Genomic DNA, 18,656 nt, shown 5'->3' on the forward strand with positions numbered 1-18,656 from the left:
TATTTGGTTAAGACATTTCATATAATACAAACCCATCACCGATTAGCTCAATGAAGCATCTTTATAGATTTTAAAGGATTTGGGAGCTAAGAGCTAAACTGCACTAATTTAATATCTAGGATACAGAGTAATAGAAAGTCATTAGAGTGGATGTTTTGTTTTGAGATAAAATAGTGTATTTTGGGTAAACTTTCAAGGATCATATTACTATTCTTTTGTCAACAACTGTCATTTATATAGAAGGAAGGCAAACCATTAAATATGTAAGTTATTTAAAAATAAAACTAAACTGTCGTCTACATGATGTAAATAGTGGAGTTGTACTTGTGGAGCCATTTTTCACTCTTAGTGATGGCTAAAAGCACTTCGCACTACAAGCTATACTCACACATTTTATGTACTGGAAGTGCTTTTTATCCATCCCATACACTCATACGCACATGGCTATATCAAAAAGATATCCTTGCGGACTCAAATCTCCGACTCTCTTATAAGCAGGTGAATCACTTGAGTATGATTGTTGTAAAACTTTAAGAAAAGAAAAAAACCGTGAAACACACCCAGAGTAGTTTCACATGTTTATTTTGCCCTGTTGAATTGGCCATTTAATTAAAAAAGTCACAAAATTGAGGATTCTTCTCGATTACAGAACCGATACAAAACGACATACTGTACGGATGTAAGCATAGGCGCATATACACGTACTGTACAAGACACCCAAGAAGTACACATTCAGGTGGAAGCCGGGAGCATGATGACACCATCTGGGTTGCAGAAATGACCAAGAGTGGGATTAACCATTTATATTTCCCATTTAGAAGCACAGTAAAGAACACGAGATAGGACACAGTATAGTGGCGTACACAGATACTCAGCCTTTTCCAATTTAAACAGGGACTCGACCACAGCTTCCTAGGTGAGGAAACACCTAGACTCATTTTAACCTGGTGTGGTACTTTTGAATTTATTGTTGCTTCACTACATTCTGAAGGCAAATCAAAACCAGGATACTCAGAAGGGTTGTTTACACATGTAGCGAAGGCCAACTTCCACTGTGCCGTTTGCTCTTCTTTTGTCCCAGAGAGATGCTGGTGAGGTGGCCGCAATGACACAAATATATCCGCTCACAGGGCAAGCAAGAGGACGGTGGGTTCCCTTGGATGCTGATGGAGGAAAGAAAACAGCAAGGGGAGCTCTCTGGGACAAGAAGAAACGCAGTAATCTGTATTTGCTGCAGGTTGGCACTCATTTCCCACTAGATGCTAGAGGGATGCAACAACCGCTCAGCTGATCTGTCCCTTTCAAGTCACCTGAACAGCAAGACCCAGAATTTTACCGTCCCTCTACGTAAATCCCCACTTTTTCAAAAACATCACTGCTTTCATTTATATAAAACATTTCCCCCATAAAATCTCAATAAAATAAAGTTGCTCTTAGTAGATGTAAGGACATTATAAGATTTTAACAAACTCGTTTAAAAAAAAAAAAAAAAAAAAAAAAAAAAAAAAAAAATCTCACAGTGAACACTGGGAACGACAGCTGGACCTCCACCTACTCCCTTCACTTAAAATGTGACAAATACAGCAGCTGGAACAGCAGACAGGTCAGAGAATAAGGTTTGAAGCACATGAGTGGATTGGACTGTTGGTTTAGTTAACTGGAAGAAGCGCTGAGAGACAAAGCTGAAAAAAATAACTCAATTATCTCAGACTGTTCAGATGAATACTCACTTTAGTTGGGTATTCTCACACACACACACACACACACACACACACACACACACACGATTTTCTTATTAATCCCAAGTGACAAGCTACAGCAGCCCCAAGTCTGTCCGTCGGTCAAGTTTGCCTCAGTTTGCTCGCGTGACAGATACAAGCAGTGAAGACACTTGGGGAGTCGGTTTAAGGAGACTACAACCCCCACTGGAATTCTGAAAAATCATGGAATTTCTCGGAAAACATCCACAGACAGATAACATGGGAATGTGATCCTCATCTTCCTGCACTGGAGCGACTCAAACTGCGACTCAAAAAGGATGTAGTTTGTTTATCTAACACACAGAAAAACACCCCCACCCACACACCATAACAATCATTACGAAAAGAAACTTGGTCACATGGTCATGGAGATTTTATCCTCTTAAGATTTGAAAAATAATGCTCTTTTTCTTTTCTCCTCCTACACTCAAATTATATTTAATGGCACTCGGGAAAGAAAAAAAACAAAACACTGCTCCCCTGTCTGTTTAAACCAATAAAACAATCTCATCACTCTCTGCAGTCGATTGGCCACAGTCACATAGCAACCTGGGATCTGTGGAGTAGTGTTCAAATGCCCAAACGCCTCCTCTCTCTACGCCCTTGCACGTAGCACTCAGTGGTATTGACCAGAATACAAACACACATCACTGGCACAGTTGGCCACAGTGTAAATGTGCCTGTGTGTAAGTGAGTGAGAGAGAGATACAAGGGATCATACATTGCACATTTAGTGGCACATCATTCTCCAGTCCTGATTCGGCCATTCTAATTAGTTACCTCTTCTGGACCCTTTCATCACAGAGACCTCACGCAAGAGAGAGAAAAATAAAATCAGCTATTAGACAAAAGTTCCCAAAGCTCACATTACAGTACTGTTAAAGTCTCATTAGACAAAACGAGGAGAGAAAAAAAGGCAGAGGGGAAAAAAAGCTTACATCCAATCACCATTATTTCCAATAACTATATAGGAAAAAGGTTTGTGTCTCGATTAGATATATTATCATCATTAACATCATATTTACTATGATTATTAATTATTATTATTATCACCACTGTCATCCGTTATTTGTTCAGGGATCAAATAGGGAGGTAAGGGGATGGGAGAGAAAGAAAATAAAAGAAAAAAAAGAAAGTCAGTCACTGGGAGGAAGCCTTGGTAGCTATCGTGGAGACACAGTGCTGCTGGAAGTTGGGTGACATAGCAGAGTTGCAGCCCAGTCTCTGCAGCTCTTTTCCCAGCATGCTGCAGCAGCCCGGGGCTGGCGGGGCAGTGTTGGGTACCGTGGTGCTCACCGGGAGGCTTTTGGGCTGTTCGCCGGCAGGAGGAAAGTCAGGGTTGTGGCTCTGAAGCACGCTGCTGATGTGGTTAAGGAGGTCGTTGAAAAACTCGGGGACGCCCTCGTAACCTGGAAAGAGAAGGCAATATTAAGAAGAAGAAAAGCAGTGACTTCTGGCTGTGTGCTAAATAAACAATATTCTACCTAAACTGTTATTATAAAGCTGCTCCTGGACACTAAAGGGAACATAAAAGAATTTTCCCTTTAGTGTCCAGAAGGACCCTGAACTTCATATTACATTAAAATAAGACTCATACTTAAAGAGGTTTGCAAAAACAGAAGTCGCCCCCTGCTGGCCATCAGAAAGAATGCAGGTTTAAGGTTTTCTGCACAAGCTTCATGCTCTCTTGTGGTTAATAAAAAGCAGAAATGCAGTTAGCAGAACCTGTAGCTTAAACAGTTTAGGATTACACAGGTGAAGGCTGCTCTAAGGATGGATTCATTATAACTCCCAGTAAAATCGGAGGTTTATTTTCCACTTAATGAGCAGATACTTTAAAGAAGATAATTTATGTGTGTGTGTCTGTGAGATTGAGGCTGTGCCTACCTGGGAATGCATTGATGTCAATGACGGCGTGCTGGCCTGTTTGATTGTTGATGATTACATCGATGCCAAACAGGGACACGCCCAGTGCTTCTCGCAATGACCTGGACAATTCTCTGATGACATCATCACTGGGTGGCTGAGACACTCCCTCCACGTTCTCTCTCTGGGTGAAACAAATATTAAAATGTGCATTAGCTACACAGCCTTTAAAAGTCAGGGTTGTGGCCCTGAAAAGAACAAAGACATTATAAAAGAAACGAGATGACATTTCATTCAGTGACATTTTGGACGTACCGAGGTCAAGTCTGAGGACGACTCTGGTTTGGAAACATTGTGGCTGTTGAAGAAAATGGCTCTCCTGTCTGAAGCAGAAACAAAGGGAAAGGGTGAGGCGGAATTTTAAAGAGTGTTGACTACACGAAACATAAGAAACTCCCAAAGAATTAGTTCCCAAATCACTTTTCCGACATCAATGGAAAATGTTCGCTCCATGTGTTCCTACCATACACTTTCATGTAGATCAAATAAAACATAAGAACTGGTGAAAAATATAACTTCATTATTGAGAAACCTATTTAAGCCTAAAAATGTGACAAAAAATGCTGACCCGTTGAGATTAGTTCCTCATCATGTCCAATTATACATGTTCTCTTCCTGTCCCCACAGTGACTTCTACATTTTTTAAGGCTTTCAATATCTGTGACTAAAGGTAGGATTAATTATTGATAATCATAAAGGCTGCTTTACTTAGCCTGAGGAACTGTAACCAATGCAAACAATCAGTTTAATATGTAGCTCATGATCCTGAACTAAACAGACTGTTTATGCAAGAAAACAACTTCAGAACAAGGCGGCTTTATTCCTGCAGCCTTATGTCAGACATCAGCTGTGGGTTTACCAGTCTGTTATTCAAATTTAAAAAATATCAGCAAGTTAGGGCATGAAGTGGAAGCAAATTATTAATTATTTTAAAAATGAACAACCTTGCCTGCCAGTTATACTGTTTGCTTATTTCCATGAACCCTCTGACAGTATGTTGTTTTGAATTTTCTCAATAGAGGATACACCAGACCGAAGGACCTTTTCTTAGTATTTAGATACTTTAAACACATCTTATTAAGGCTGCCATGCAAATGCTTCTGGGTGACTTCACTCAGTCGTTTCTCATTGGAAAGTTCCTATTTGACTGCAGTCCTGGTGTAACGGTGCAGCTGTCTAGATTTTCCATCATCTGCACTAGGTGGCGCCACAGTTCAACCATGGCCTTTAGTAAGTAAAACTCATGTTTTCTAAATTTGAATACCTGGTATTTAAAAAACAAACAAAACCCCCAAAAAAGAATGTAACTAAACCACACTGATGTAATTATTTTTCATCTTAAAAAGTCTTCAAGTCATCCAGGTCGTCGACTGTGAGCTGAAGACAACATCATATCCTGGCGTGCTCAGACCTCCACAAAGGATAAACCAAACAGCCACTTCATAAATGCATAGCCCAGCCACCTCAGCAGAACAAGACTCAGCTGTACACCTGCACCTAAAGGATCAACAATACTGTCGAGGATCCCAGTATTCACTTTGTTTTGAACAAAGATGGTTTGAAAGAGCAGTAAAGGAGGCCGTTTACATGCACTGTGAATGGACCACTTTCAAACGGGACAACCTCCACTAGGAGTAAAATGCCCAGGACTGTGCATGATTTGTTTTTAGAACTGAAGAAGCCTCTTGGATGAGAGGTGAACCCTAAAGAACTGCAGTCGGCCATTTTTTTAAGCTCTCAAGACAAGGCTCTCAGTCATACCTACAATGTGTTGAGTGTTCCATATGTTTACATCAATAGGTTACTCATTGGGCTCGGGTGAGGAATTTTCTTTGATAAATGTGACAGGAATGTATCACAACATTTTTACCTACGTTTTCTCTGATTTCTAACTTGTAATGATTAACATGAATCAGTGTTCGAGAGAAAGGAGTGGAGGGAAACTGTGTTCCATCACTGTCCAAATAAATCTGCCCTTCGGCACGGCGAAGGTCGCGGTAATGAAATGTTCGGCGGATTGGCTCATTCATTCCCTGGCTTGATGGGCAAAGCTTCACTTTAAGAAGGAAGGCTGACTGGAACAGCCCATCTCTCACTTTCCAAACACTAACCCATACTTCAACCTTTCAAAGCACCCTTTCCATCACTTTCTAGGTACAAAACTTAATGCATAGCTTCAGGCTGTGGGGGACAATGACCTAAGCGCTGTGCAGGTGTATTGCTGTGCTGTGGTGAGCTTTTCTGTTGTACCAGCATTCCAGGCTGAAACCAGCCATCCTGTCTGCATGGTTACACAAAGCGGACGACTACGCTGTCGGCAAAAATGATTTGCATGTGGGCCTCTGCTGTATCACATGCAAATACTGGAGTCGTTTGTGTCTGGGGATAACCCTTTATTCAAAGACACGTCATGGGTAAAGCTTTTGACATGTTTATGGAGAAAAACACTGCTGCTCTTGTCTAGTTTTGACAACATGTACCAACAGGGTATAACTCAATTGCACTCTGCTGCACCCCTTAAAAGGGCGAAAAGGTCCAATCACAGGGACCATAAAGCCATTTTATGAGCTCTTTTATTGGGTAATTTGGAGAAGCTGTGCAGATTGCACAGACTGACCAGTGTGCCTGTAAGCAGCGCTCGGACTTCCCCACCTGTCACTCTCCCTCTCACTGTGTGTCCGTTCTTAACCTTACCTGCAGGTCCAGCAGGGAAGTTCTTAAGGGAAGGTCTCTCCACTACAGTGTAGGAGTCTCCCACCACGAACACTTTGTAAAGCACTGCGTTATGGTTGATGAAACTCTGAATCACACAAGGAGGCTTCACATCCTTCAGGTCCTCTTCACTGAAGATAATGGCCATCTGTGGGCAGGAGGCCACACAATAAATGACAAAGAACTTGACAGGAAACATTGAGGTCAATCAGCAGTTAGAGGCAAGTTAAAATCTAACTTCATCCAGTGCTGCTTGTGCCGCTGAAATTGACACTCCTGGCAAGCTAGCCAAATAGACTTAATGCCTCCACAGTGTTATACCTACATGAGGTATAACACTATCAGATTTTGCTGTTTGGACTAGAGTTAAATGACAATCCTCTAACAGAACAGGTATCAGCTAAAGCAAACTTTTGAGGGTGTGAGTGACCTCTGAATCCTGCGGGCCTCTTACCTCATGGGAGTTGGTGCCATGAGCCACCCGTGTTTTGCAAACTGTGGAAGAAATGAAGACAAAGAAAAGCGCAGAGTTTACAGCAGAGCACAAACCCTTAAATTTTTTTGTTATATTTGAGATGATGATGAACAAAGAAACATGGCAACAGGTTTTTAAAAAAAAAAGTGTGGTGAGTAGAAGGAATTAAGATGACAACAGCGGGGAGCTACTTACTGAAGGGGAATGAGAGTCCTTGCCTCTTGATTTGCTCCAGCACGTCTGGGCTGCACTCAGTGTTGAGGACCATGAATGGAGGAGAGCAAATCCTCTCATCTATATATTTAAAAAATAAATAAATAAATAAATAAGAGAAAAAGGTGAAAGACTATATTAATGCTCAGGAGATGTGTACTCTTGGTTATTTTCACTACAGAAACTTATAAAAGTTATTGCTTTGTTTAATCCACAGTTCAAATTTGGAAGATTTAAGACATCAAACTCATTTTCTTCTGCAGTTTTAGCTTTAACATACAGTTTCAACATAACGTTTCAGCAACTCACATGACTAACAGTCATATGCTATGACCTGTAGTACTAGGTCAAAAAGTTCTTTTTATAACTCATCCCTGTGATGTGTTTACACAAGAAACACAGCAGAGGCCATCTGGTACTGTCCTTCTGCTCCTTACAAACACATACGTTAAATTAATCATAGCGACTACTTGCTTAACCTTAACCACCACCTTTTTGTTGTTGATCCCTTTAGGGATCACAGCAGTGACTCATTACTTCCTATTCCTAGTACAGTCTTCTGTCCTTCACTACATCCATGAATCCTCTCTGTGACATCCATCTTCAACATCCTTTGTTCAATAAATCCACCATCCCTTCTCATGTCCAAAAGACTTCTTTTATGTCCATAAAATATCTAAGTTCAGGTCACCACAAAAACCCACACAAATACAATGATGAAATATAGGAAAGCATCCAATTTAATGAGGAACTAAGGATAAACCAGCTGAGGACACGCAGAGTCATCGGGCACGTCACCTGATGGACTCACAGGCCTGACATTTCACAACAAACACACTTGCAGTTACAATGTCTTTAAAATTCTCCAGTATTAACCACAGAAATTCTGCTTCTTTTTCACCCATCTCTATATTTTTTGTCTGTTTACAAGTATTTTTTTCCCATCACATCCTGCAGCAGCAAGTTGGTCATTTCTGATAAGACTAAAAATTTTAAAAACATCCTGCAGCTTTGACAAGCGGCACCATATCAGGACTGGGGATGCATCTATATTAATGTTTTGTATTCTGTAATTTCCCCTCCGCAGTAGGTATATGGGGGCGATAAGGCGGACGGGTTGGAGATAACGCCACAGGAAATCATTGGCTGGGCCAAAACAACAGCTGGCAAAATGTTAATGACCAAAACACAATAGAAACATGCCAGTCTTTGTGTGCCGTGGGCCTCAGCAGTGGCAGGGCTCTCAGCTGATGCTAGTGCTGAGGTCAGGAGAATCTCATTTGCTTAAATTAAGTCCAGTGCAGAGTGCTGAACTCTGGGTGCAGTCAGAGTTTTACAGAAACCATGTACAAGTGGCCAAAAGGAACCACAGACACAACTTAAATGAAGTTGTTGGAAGCAGAATTATCATATTGATGTTCTATGCTTTCACCTACCATCAACAGTTCTTTCAATAAAAAGACAAAAACAAACCAACAGAGGTGCATGTGCGAACAAAAATGTCCACAGCTGGTTTGGCTCCCCCCAGTACAGAGCTCATGTGACGTTGGGCTAATATTCTGGTACACTCACTACGAGCATCTACTCAACTTAAAGCTACAGAAGTTCCCAGATGTGCAAACTGAAGGAGAGCATCCCCAGCTCTGAGCTACTCATGAATAATTTCAGGAGAATCAGGTCTGTATATTTTCCAAATTCCTAGTGTATGTCTGTCCAGATTTGACCTTTGACCTTTTGGAAATGAACGACAATTTATCATTTTATTCCGTCATCCATTTTTGGGATATTTCATTATTAGGAGCATAGCAGTAATGCTATTGAGAGGTCACGCTGACCTTTAAACCACCGACATGTTGACATTCAAGAGCCCCGACCCAGTTGATTGAGATGAAAAGAAACTGATATGGGGATAAACCTAAAACATAATGGTGCTGGTGCAGAGGCGTTATATCAACTGTTGCTGTGCGAGGTGATAACGAAGCATATAAAGATGCTTGGTGTTAAGGATCCTCTTATACTGTTATTTCACAGAAAATCAACAGGCAACAATTAAAATCATAAAATTGTAGCTAAAATAAGAGATTGTAAGAGATTCAGTGTAGTCTATAAACACGATAACTGTATAATTTTTCATTTCATCCATACAGGCATTTATTTTACTATATACAGTAGCTTCTTTAGCCAAAGAAAATGATGAAATAACCTTAATCTTACTGTACAAAACTAATATTGTAAACACACATTTCAGTTAAGACTGACAGTTATGTTGCTGCAACTTTAAACTGCTGAATTTTTGCAAGCAGTTTTTCTTTAAATGTTTTTTCTTTATAGTGCTGACATTTCAAGTGCAATAACTCTACCTTGAAATAAAGTGATTTACATAACCAGGCTCTACCAGTCTGATCCTATGACAGTTTTATCACATGCAGCGGTGATTCTGGTGAAATGTTAGCTACAGCTGTGAAAATAATGTCTTAATAACCCAGGAAAATCCTTTAGGTACCTCCATCTCGTGATGGGTCAGAGAAAAAGACATTAAACCTTCCCCTGCTCTGCTGCTGGCAAACATGCGTTTCCACACTATTTAGAAAACTAATTTTCAGGAATGCGTTTGATTTTTATGTCCAAAGAAAATAAATCTGGTTATTTAAAAAGACTTAACCACAAAGGGTTTATTTTTGGTTGCTTCAATACTCCTGTTCTCTTGTTCTGTGCACTACGACCTTTGCCTGTGAAGCTGGGACCATTCCAGGGCTGGCTTCGTACCCGCCAGTGCTGGGAGCAAGCCTGGAGGGTTACCCATGAGTCATCTGTGCACTGCCTACAACTGTGTTCCCTTTTAGTGATGTTATTTTATCAGGTCAAGAACAGCATCATAATAAAAAGAAAAGCCTGATGGTAAAAACATGCCCATTACATCACTGAGTTCCCAAAGATTGATGGTGTTACATTTGGCTAAACAAAAACCATCAAAAGCCCTGAGCCTTGTCAAATGAGAAAAGAAATTCAAGCTCCAAGTTCAGGTTTTACAATAAAAAGAGCAGAGACTGGTGGACACGAGTGAGTAGCCAAGTTTGTAACAGTGTGCATGCTTGGCTCTGGCTGACACTTTAGGGGGGAAGGAGGTGGAGGGGAGGATCAATCTCTGGCTCTGTCTAAACATTACATGCTTGCAGCAGACCCAACGGAGCCGAGGACAGTCTTTATGGGCCTCTACAATGGACAATGAGGTACTTTTTAAAGTGGGATTATACAGTTGCGAAGTCTTCAGGATCAGGACATCCCTTATATTAAGTCATTCGTCCACTAGATTACAACATAAACACACAGTCAAATAAACTCCAAATGCATAGGCCTTAACCGGTCACTCAAGAGGAAAGAAAATAATCAAAAGGCCCGTTTTAACACTTAAACTCAGACGACACTATTCTCTTGTTTGGGGATTTAGGTGTAGGGAACTGCAGAGAGCCAAGTTTCATTATACTTGCTAAACTGTGGTGCTGTTTAAGTGAAAGGCTAGACTCTCTTGTTGCTATTTAGAGCTTGTTTCCTAGAAACCCGAGCATCCTCTCTTTGCTGCTCTCCTCTTGTCCCTCCAAAGCAAAGCAGCAGGATTTTTTAATATTCTAAATTGAACTGGAAACACGGCTATGCCCTGAGAGCATTGCTTGTGTCAATGTCGTGCTCTAAGAGGCTTACGCTCCGATTAAAATTATGAGTCATTTATGAAAAAAGAAAAAAAAGAAAGAAAAAAGGAAAATGTGATTGTTTTCCCACAACATGCAAATCCAGGTATTATGTAATGATGATCAAAGCACAGTAGGGCAGGTGAACCTGACAGGCAGAAACTCAAGGTGGCACTCTTTGAGCTCACAACTGTTTCTCATTGTCATTCACAGAAATATCTATAATTAAATATTGATCACTTGCATAAACTGGCTCTGCTGGTCCTCACAGAGACATAGAATAATACTGCAGCACAGGGAGCACAACTGGATTGTTGTATAAATAGTTTCAGTTTAATTTCTGTTATCTTGAGCTGGAGAGGAAAATGTTTAAGACTAAGAGTTGGTGTGACAACGGTTTCTGTCTATAAAAAACAGACTAAGATATCAAAAACTCGTGTATACACAGGAACCAGCAGATTCCACTAAGTAACATAAACAGTTACCTTGGTCTGGCTCACATAGGAAACACAAAGCAACTCTGACAACAGATCGGAGCCAAATTTCCAGTGACGCTGATCCATTAGTGCTCGTGTGGCTCTTTTCTGGCTGCTTTACATTAAACACAGCATTAGGACGAGCTAAATCTTGCACTTAATTTTATTTTCATTTAAACAGTTTGGAGAAGAACAGCTAAATGCACTGTGACTGAGGCCATTTAATACTGAGAGGCCACTCGAGTGACAAAATAAGGTTTGCTTTTCCACAAGCGCACCTCAAGTGTTTCCTCCTATTGAGTACTATTCTGAGTCATACAGACTGAAACATGGCCGGCTCTCTATGGTCTTTAAGTACTTGGTTGCCTTGGCAGCTGCTTCAGGACTCCATGGTCTCTGCTGATAAGGAGGAGGAAGAGGCTGTGCCTAGGAAAGCAAGGCTCAAGAGGGGAGAAACAAAAAAAGGAAGACGAAGAAGAAAAAAGAAAAGAAAAACCCCAAACCCTAAAATCTCTTACACTATCCTCTTCTGTAACTTGGGGCGTATGCTGATAGTCTACAGTCTAGCATTACAACAGGTTTACTGTATCATTGCTTCTAAACTGACTAAATTGTCATGGATGCCTTGGCATGCAGGCCTAACTGTGAGCAGACAGCACCACTTACATTAATGGAAGTAGAATGGTGAAAGGAAAAAAAGAGCTTTGTAAAATGCAGCTAGTGAAGCATCTTCCTCTTCAAACCGATCACACACAGTGAGGCGGAGTGATGCATCTTAAACTCGCTGTTGCGTAACAGCAATCGTGTCTGTTTGGATAAAAAAGACATCGTCTTCTCGTATTTCTATTTTAGGAAAGCACCGACATGCTGATACAGCTCTGAGTCTTTGCTCTGACATCAGACTGCAGCTCATCACACACAAACTTGGTGAGATCATAATTATAAAGGTTTATTTTCTCCTGCCATGTACGGGTTTAAAGGAAATGTGGATGAGTCACAGGTGTGCTTACAGTGTGTGTCAGTAGGGAATGTCCCTCTGTAGCTAAAAGCCATCGTCTGCTGGTAAGTTTACTTGATCAGTGACAGGGGAAGGTGTTGCTCGAGTGACCTGAAGGCAAGTTCGGATCATGCTACGATAAAGCAGAGAGAAATAGAAAGGAGGAACTATGATATCAGCAAAGTGCTCAGCTCATGTTTATGTAAATATAAATGCGAACACTTAAAGTAACACAGTTCAAGTGAGAAGCTACAGCGCCTCCCTGCTCCCCCTTCCCTGGGATGTGAAGAGCACAGTCAGAGGTCCTAAAGGCAACCTCAACTTCCCTCTCAATAACATTAAACAGCAGGCCGTGGCTTTTAAATCAAAATCAAAGCCTATTTTTAGACAGCTTCTGTTTTCACATAGCGAGCTAGGAACAGAGACACTAATGGTGCTAGCCATCCACTTATCTCACAGTCGCCCGAGAACAAAGCTGAATCTTTAATGGCGAACGGTTTATACAAAGCAGGACATTCAGTTCACTCAAAGAACAGAACACATCGCCCAACTATCTGTCTTCTGTGAAAAGTTAACCCTAAAACACTAATGTTGGGTGATTTTCATAAATCTCACTTAGTGGTTGTGTCTTTTTGTTTATTTCTCCCACAGTTGTCAGTGATGCAGGGAGACCGTGTCTTCACTGGACAAGGCTCACATGTTACAGGAATGGTTCCCAGCTTTGTTATTCATTTGATTTGATTTTTCCCCATCATCCATTTCCTAATTTATCACTAATGTTAGTGCATTTTTATGAGCTCTCCCCAGTGATACTTCTTTCACTTTATGAGACGTTGTATAGGAGACATACGAGAAAAGTACCTCAATTTGTCATGTACTGTTGTACTTGAATATATTTTTATGACCAGTATGTTTTATTGTATATATTATATCTGGTACAAAAAAAACCCCCAAAAAACCCCAACAACTACCAGGTGTTAGTGACAGTGTCTAAAGTGTGAGTACAGGTTTTAATTAGTGAGCAAATCCTCTCCTTCACTGAAATACGCTGATTTGTTCCAAAATTTCTCCAATGCAACTGAGCCTCACACCAGTCAGTCTCACAAAGTTACCGACAAGACCTTACCTCGCATACAGCTTTCTAATCTGTGGATGAGCTGGTAGGATTTGCAGCGATCCAGCAGAGTTCGGATAGCTGGAAGTGGATCCAGGATGATAGTTTCAGGATGGGCATCAATGTAGTCCTTGAAACACAGATTTACAAACCTCTTAATTTTTACATTCAGAGAGCATTTACCATTATTATAAATGTTATTTTTCATGTATGTCCACACAGATGCAGTTCTCTGCATCATGACTAAACAGGTTTTGTATTGCTTACAGTAACATAACTATGGTCAAAGGTCATGACTTAAAAAGAAAATTGCCATTATTGGATATCTGAATCCAGATATCTGAATCCAAATATCCTGGCTATGATTTCCCAAAACTTCTCATTCTGTGTAAATAAACCGACTTTTTGGAAAAATAACTGATGACTTACTAATGGAAATGTTTGTGGCTTTTATTTATTTAAACGTAACTAATGTGCTAAAAGGGCAACCATCTGCCACGACACACACACACACACACACACACACACACACACACACACACACACACACACACACACACACACACACACACACACACGCGAAGGGTCAACATGCCTCAATCTGTTTTTGTGTGTAAGCTAGAGAGAGCACGAGATGTATGCCAGCGGGTCTTTATAGGTTACATCACTGCATCTCTGCATGACCTGCTGTTAGATCAGCATGAGGCTGGCCATTTTACATAACTGCAGTCCCCTTCTCTTCTCTCGCCTTCCCGGCTTTCCTCCGACTCAGTCCTCACACCACCTCTCTGTTCTCGGCCGCTCTCCATCATCTCCACACTTGATTTTCGGCTACATGGATCCCTTTGCCAAGAGTTCATTCCGAGCGATTTCAAACTGAGTCACAAACGCTGTCAGGTGGAGCTGGCTGGCCTACACATTACACAAACAGCCCGCCTGCTCACATCGCAACTCCGCTGTCACACACATTTAACATGAAATTAAACACATCGTGCAATATTAAACATCAAACACATGTACAGTGGAAATAAATGTCTATTTTTGAACAGAGTCTCAGCACACACACACACACAGTAAACCGACGCCTTTGCCTTGACATGGAGGACCCATCTGCAGGATTTGCTGGGATCTAACAGGCAACGCTAATCAAAGCCAGTCGACCTGTTATGTAAGTAAAATATGCTGCCACGGAAAAAATAAATAAATAATAAATCCAAACTAATCTTCCAGGAGTTCAGAGGAATACTGTGATAGGGACAGTCACGTGCTGAATTCTGCATCTCAGAAGAAGAAATGCAGTTAAACAGAGACAAGAGGGGGAGTTGAGAAAGAGATCAACGCTTCTTAGCAGGTGCTGGAGAGGAAAAGAGCCAGACGTATGTCAGCGTGGGTGTAAGAGAGGGCTGTTCGCATTTCAGAGCAGATCCGTTTCCAGAGAAGAATAAATGGGTTTGTCTTTGGGAATATGGTCAGAAGAGCATCTAATCTGTCCTGCTGATTGCAAGCCATGTCTGTGATGCCACAGTTGTCAAACCTGAAGCGATACATTATTTTTAGCATTTGTATTAGCCACAACTACAACCAGATGGGTGCGATTTACCACATCAGTTCAGCTTACATAAGATGTCAAGTACAGAGAAGCCCGGAAGACCTAAATTACGACTGTAGCGATCTACACCCATTTGTCAGCGAGGTAAACGAAAAAAAAGAAAATCTACAACAGATAAAAGCGCCTGGTAATTAGCTACAAATGCCATTTTATCTTCGCAGTTTAGTTGGAGAACGCAAATGATATTTGTCCAAGGTTTACTGTGAACACGGCTCGCACCTAGGGCCACTGAATCACCAGAGTGCATCTCAGGACGACATTTTGTTTTCATAAAGAGCTATTTTAGAGATGACGGTTTATTCTCTCCACGACACAACCGGGTTATTTATGATCACAGCTGTGTAACATTAGAATTACGCCAACACATATATTTCCAGTGGAAATGTAATCACAGATGACAGTTGTGTTCAGGTAAACACGCAGAACAAAAGAGGAGAAGACTCAGCCACAAGACTTGGCTGCTGATTTACCCGCTGATATTAAAGTCAACCACTAACTACAGTGGTAAAGTTTGAGTACTGACTAAAAGGAAGAAAATCCTGTAATAAAACACAAAACACACACACACACACACACACTTCCTCTGAACTGAAAAAACCCTACAAAGATGTTATCGATGCTTACAGGATGACATTTCTTTGTAATTCGTACAGCCAACTGAGAGGAGACCTTTAGCTTGAAGATCAACTGGCTGACTGAATAAACATTAAGGCAACGCAAAAAATACAGAAAAATTCCCGTCTCAATCTAAACGACTCATTCGAATGTGCACAGTTAAATTTTACTTAGTAAATAATGATATGAACACTACTAAGCATAGGGTATGCATTAAGATGAATGATGATTAAGAGGGCTGCCAGACGGCTACAGCTAACAGTAGTGGTAAATCAAAGTGACAAAATCTCTAAGCTTTAGCAAAAGGATGAATTATATATTTAAATAAATAAAAAGCCTTCAGAGAACTTATGAAAGGGTCACCAATTATCCACAGGGAGCCACAATATTTTTGTTATGTTTGGGGGAAAACCTAATAATAATTTTAAAACCATCCAACACTGGACATACTTAGCGTGACTCCTAATTCGGAGCAAGCTAATGGCTCATCTATTATCTTAATAGGACAACATGATGTTGTCCTATTAATATGTTGCTGTCAACATATTAATGCTGTCAATGAGCACAACTTGAAGCAATATTCATTATTCTGCAAAAACTTGAAAATTGCAATAATATTATAAAGTGAGTGTCGAATTTTTGTATAAACCTGCAGATATGCTTTTTAGCTCTGCAGAATGGCTTACATTTGGAGTCAGTCTCAAGTGGCCACTGTATGAGCTACAGTTTTAGTTTTCTTTCTGAGCCCTTGAGGTTTTCAGCTTGATGAAAACCAGCCACATTTTGCTCAGTACATGGTATTAGGCAGCTAAGAAGTTTTTGCTCTGATTGAACTTTTAAAGACAAAGGAGCAAATCCATGCCTTGCTTCTGGAAATTGACAAGATGTGAAAATGTAAGTCAAAAATTGCACTGGTTTGCACATCCACAGGAATCTAGAGCGCTTTTTATCATACGTAACTCACTAAATAACAAGTCTATATGTACACTGTCAAGCATCAAATGCAGGCCTGTGCTAATATCGACCAGGTTCTGCAGGATGTCAGCGATTGCTCCACTCTCACATCCTGTTTGCCCTTCTTAATTGAGCAGTCAGGGACATGGTGACAGAATTGCGTGACTCTGATCACGATTACAGCTCCTGAGTCACTAAGAGAGAGACGGAGGCATAGTGCAAGATAGTTTAATAAAATTCATTTTCACACCATCTGTACCACTGCCAGATTAATGAATGCATACACAGAGAAGAACAGCATGTTTCTAAAGTAGGTTTTCAGCTCCAAATTTGATGCGTTGAACATGAGATTTTTCTTAGTTCAGGAAGAACAAAAAAAGTTTCAGAGATAACATTAAGGATTTATGAGTGACCACGTGCTCAAATATAGCTGCTAATGCATGTATGTTCCTGTGATCTGCCTGGCTGATTCTTTGAACACATTACCTGATTCCTTGAACTGGGTCATTTACAATCGTAAATGTAAAACTCGGTCACCCATAAATGTTTATTGCCGGTACTAGGGCTGCAGTCAAAACCAATCAGTCAAAGCCAATCAGTGTCACAAGCCTTTTCTGCATTTGCGACATTAAAAAAAAAAAAAAAAAAAAAAAAGCTTTTTAAAGACCAGTTAATCTCAATATTGAATGTAGGCTGCGTAACCTGTGAAATTCTGTGTCAAATATTTTGAGTAACAAATTATTTTTTGGTTATTTAACAGCCAAAATAGAACAATAAATATTAATATTAGCCATGCAATTGCTTCAATAATAGCTTCATCTAGATATGGATCTATGAAATCAAGACAAAGAATAAGTATTAAACAATTTTACAACTTAGATTGGACCTGTTTGATATTTAATAAAACATAAAATTGATGGATGAATAAGAAGTTGGAGTATTTGTCATCCATCTATTAGTAGAGATTATTCATTATGGCACCTACACTATTACCATTCCCAAGGTTAAGGATGAACTTAAGACGGTTTCCCACACATACAGTGTATTCATTTTTCTTAATGTGTGTGTGTGTGTGTGTGTGTGTGTGTGTGTGTGTGTGTGTGTGTGTGTGTGTGTGTGTGATACTGTGTGTGTGTGTGTTGTGTGTGTGATCTATTTTCTTTAGGATTGTTGTGTATCCAAATGAACAGGCCAAAAGTGTGAATAGCATTCTCCAGGCCTTGTCCTCTCCTAAATTTTGGTTTTTCTATTTGTGAATACATGGGGAGGAGGGAGGGATAAGCAGGAAGACAGACCGATGCATACCTGTACTCTTTGTACCAACAGTACAGCCTGTGAATCATTCTGGTCAGCCTCAAGGATAAGGTCAGTCAGTTTGTGGATGATGACATCCAGGGGTCCATGGTCCTCTAGAGGCTGGCTGAGGTCCAGCTGAAGACAGAAGTGTAAAACAGGTCAAAGATTATTGTGCAGTCTGGGATATATTAGCCATTTTTGAAATGGATATCCATCAGCAACCATACACACACACACACACACACACAAAAAAACATTTTATCTTTATAAAACTCAGGTGTTAATATTAAAAAGTCACAACTGCTTTGAAAAATCTGTGACTTACTAACGCAATATTATAGATTCTTGGCCCATTAGATTTTAGTCAGGGTTTTAAGTGCTATGGTGTGGGGGTTATTTTTGTGTCTCTGGCTGCGGAGAAAGGAAGTGTAAAACCAACACTACAGCAGTTACAAATACTTTCACACCTGCAGTATGCCAGGTCAACATCAAGTCAATCCTGCAATTTGTTGAGTTCTTAAGTCACAGCGTCCTGCATTTCCTGCAAAATCTGCAAAGACCTACTGCTAGTAAATAAGTCATAGGATTTCTGCCTGACCTTTTGGGTTCCTTTTGTTTAACCCACCATTTATTCACATCAGTTACTTCTTGCATACACGCTAAACAGAAAATCTACATATTCATGTACTTGTAGATGCATCGCTTCAGGTATGAAGTGGTACTGGTAAAGACACATAGTTGCAATTAATGTACTCAAGAATCAGAATAATGGCTGTAGTGAACTAGCCTGTTATTCAAAATCACTCCTACCATATAGAACAAT

General features: G+C 40.4%; 1 protein-coding gene across 1 annotated transcript in view; it reads right to left on the reverse strand.

Moving 5' to 3' along the window:
* Positions 1–1,480: 1,480 nt before the first annotated feature.
* The window catches only part of itpk1b (inositol-tetrakisphosphate 1-kinase b), a 30,259-nt gene continuing 13,083 nt past the window's right edge, over positions 1,481–18,656 (reverse strand). Inside the window, exons 4-11 of the mRNA XM_005916707.3 lie at positions 17,843–17,968; positions 13,372–13,489; positions 7,069–7,167; positions 6,853–6,893; positions 6,381–6,546; positions 3,942–4,009; positions 3,648–3,810; positions 1,481–3,169 (exon numbers count right to left, since the gene is read on the reverse strand). Coding sequence (XP_005916769.1) covers positions 2,901–3,169; positions 3,648–3,810; positions 3,942–4,009; positions 6,381–6,546; positions 6,853–6,893; positions 7,069–7,167; positions 13,372–13,489; positions 17,843–17,968 — 1,050 coding nt within the window. The 3' untranslated portion in view covers positions 1,481–2,900. The remainder of the gene's footprint in view (positions 3,170–3,647; positions 3,811–3,941; positions 4,010–6,380; positions 6,547–6,852; positions 6,894–7,068; positions 7,168–13,371; positions 13,490–17,842; positions 17,969–18,656) is intronic.

The sequence above is a fragment of the Haplochromis burtoni genome, unplaced genomic scaffold (genome assembly GCF_018398535.1).
Source record: "Haplochromis burtoni strain Fernald_Lab_line unplaced genomic scaffold, NCSU_Asbu1 Contig_16, whole genome shotgun sequence".
Classification (NCBI taxonomy): Eukaryota; Metazoa; Chordata; class Actinopteri; order Cichliformes; family Cichlidae; genus Haplochromis; species Haplochromis burtoni.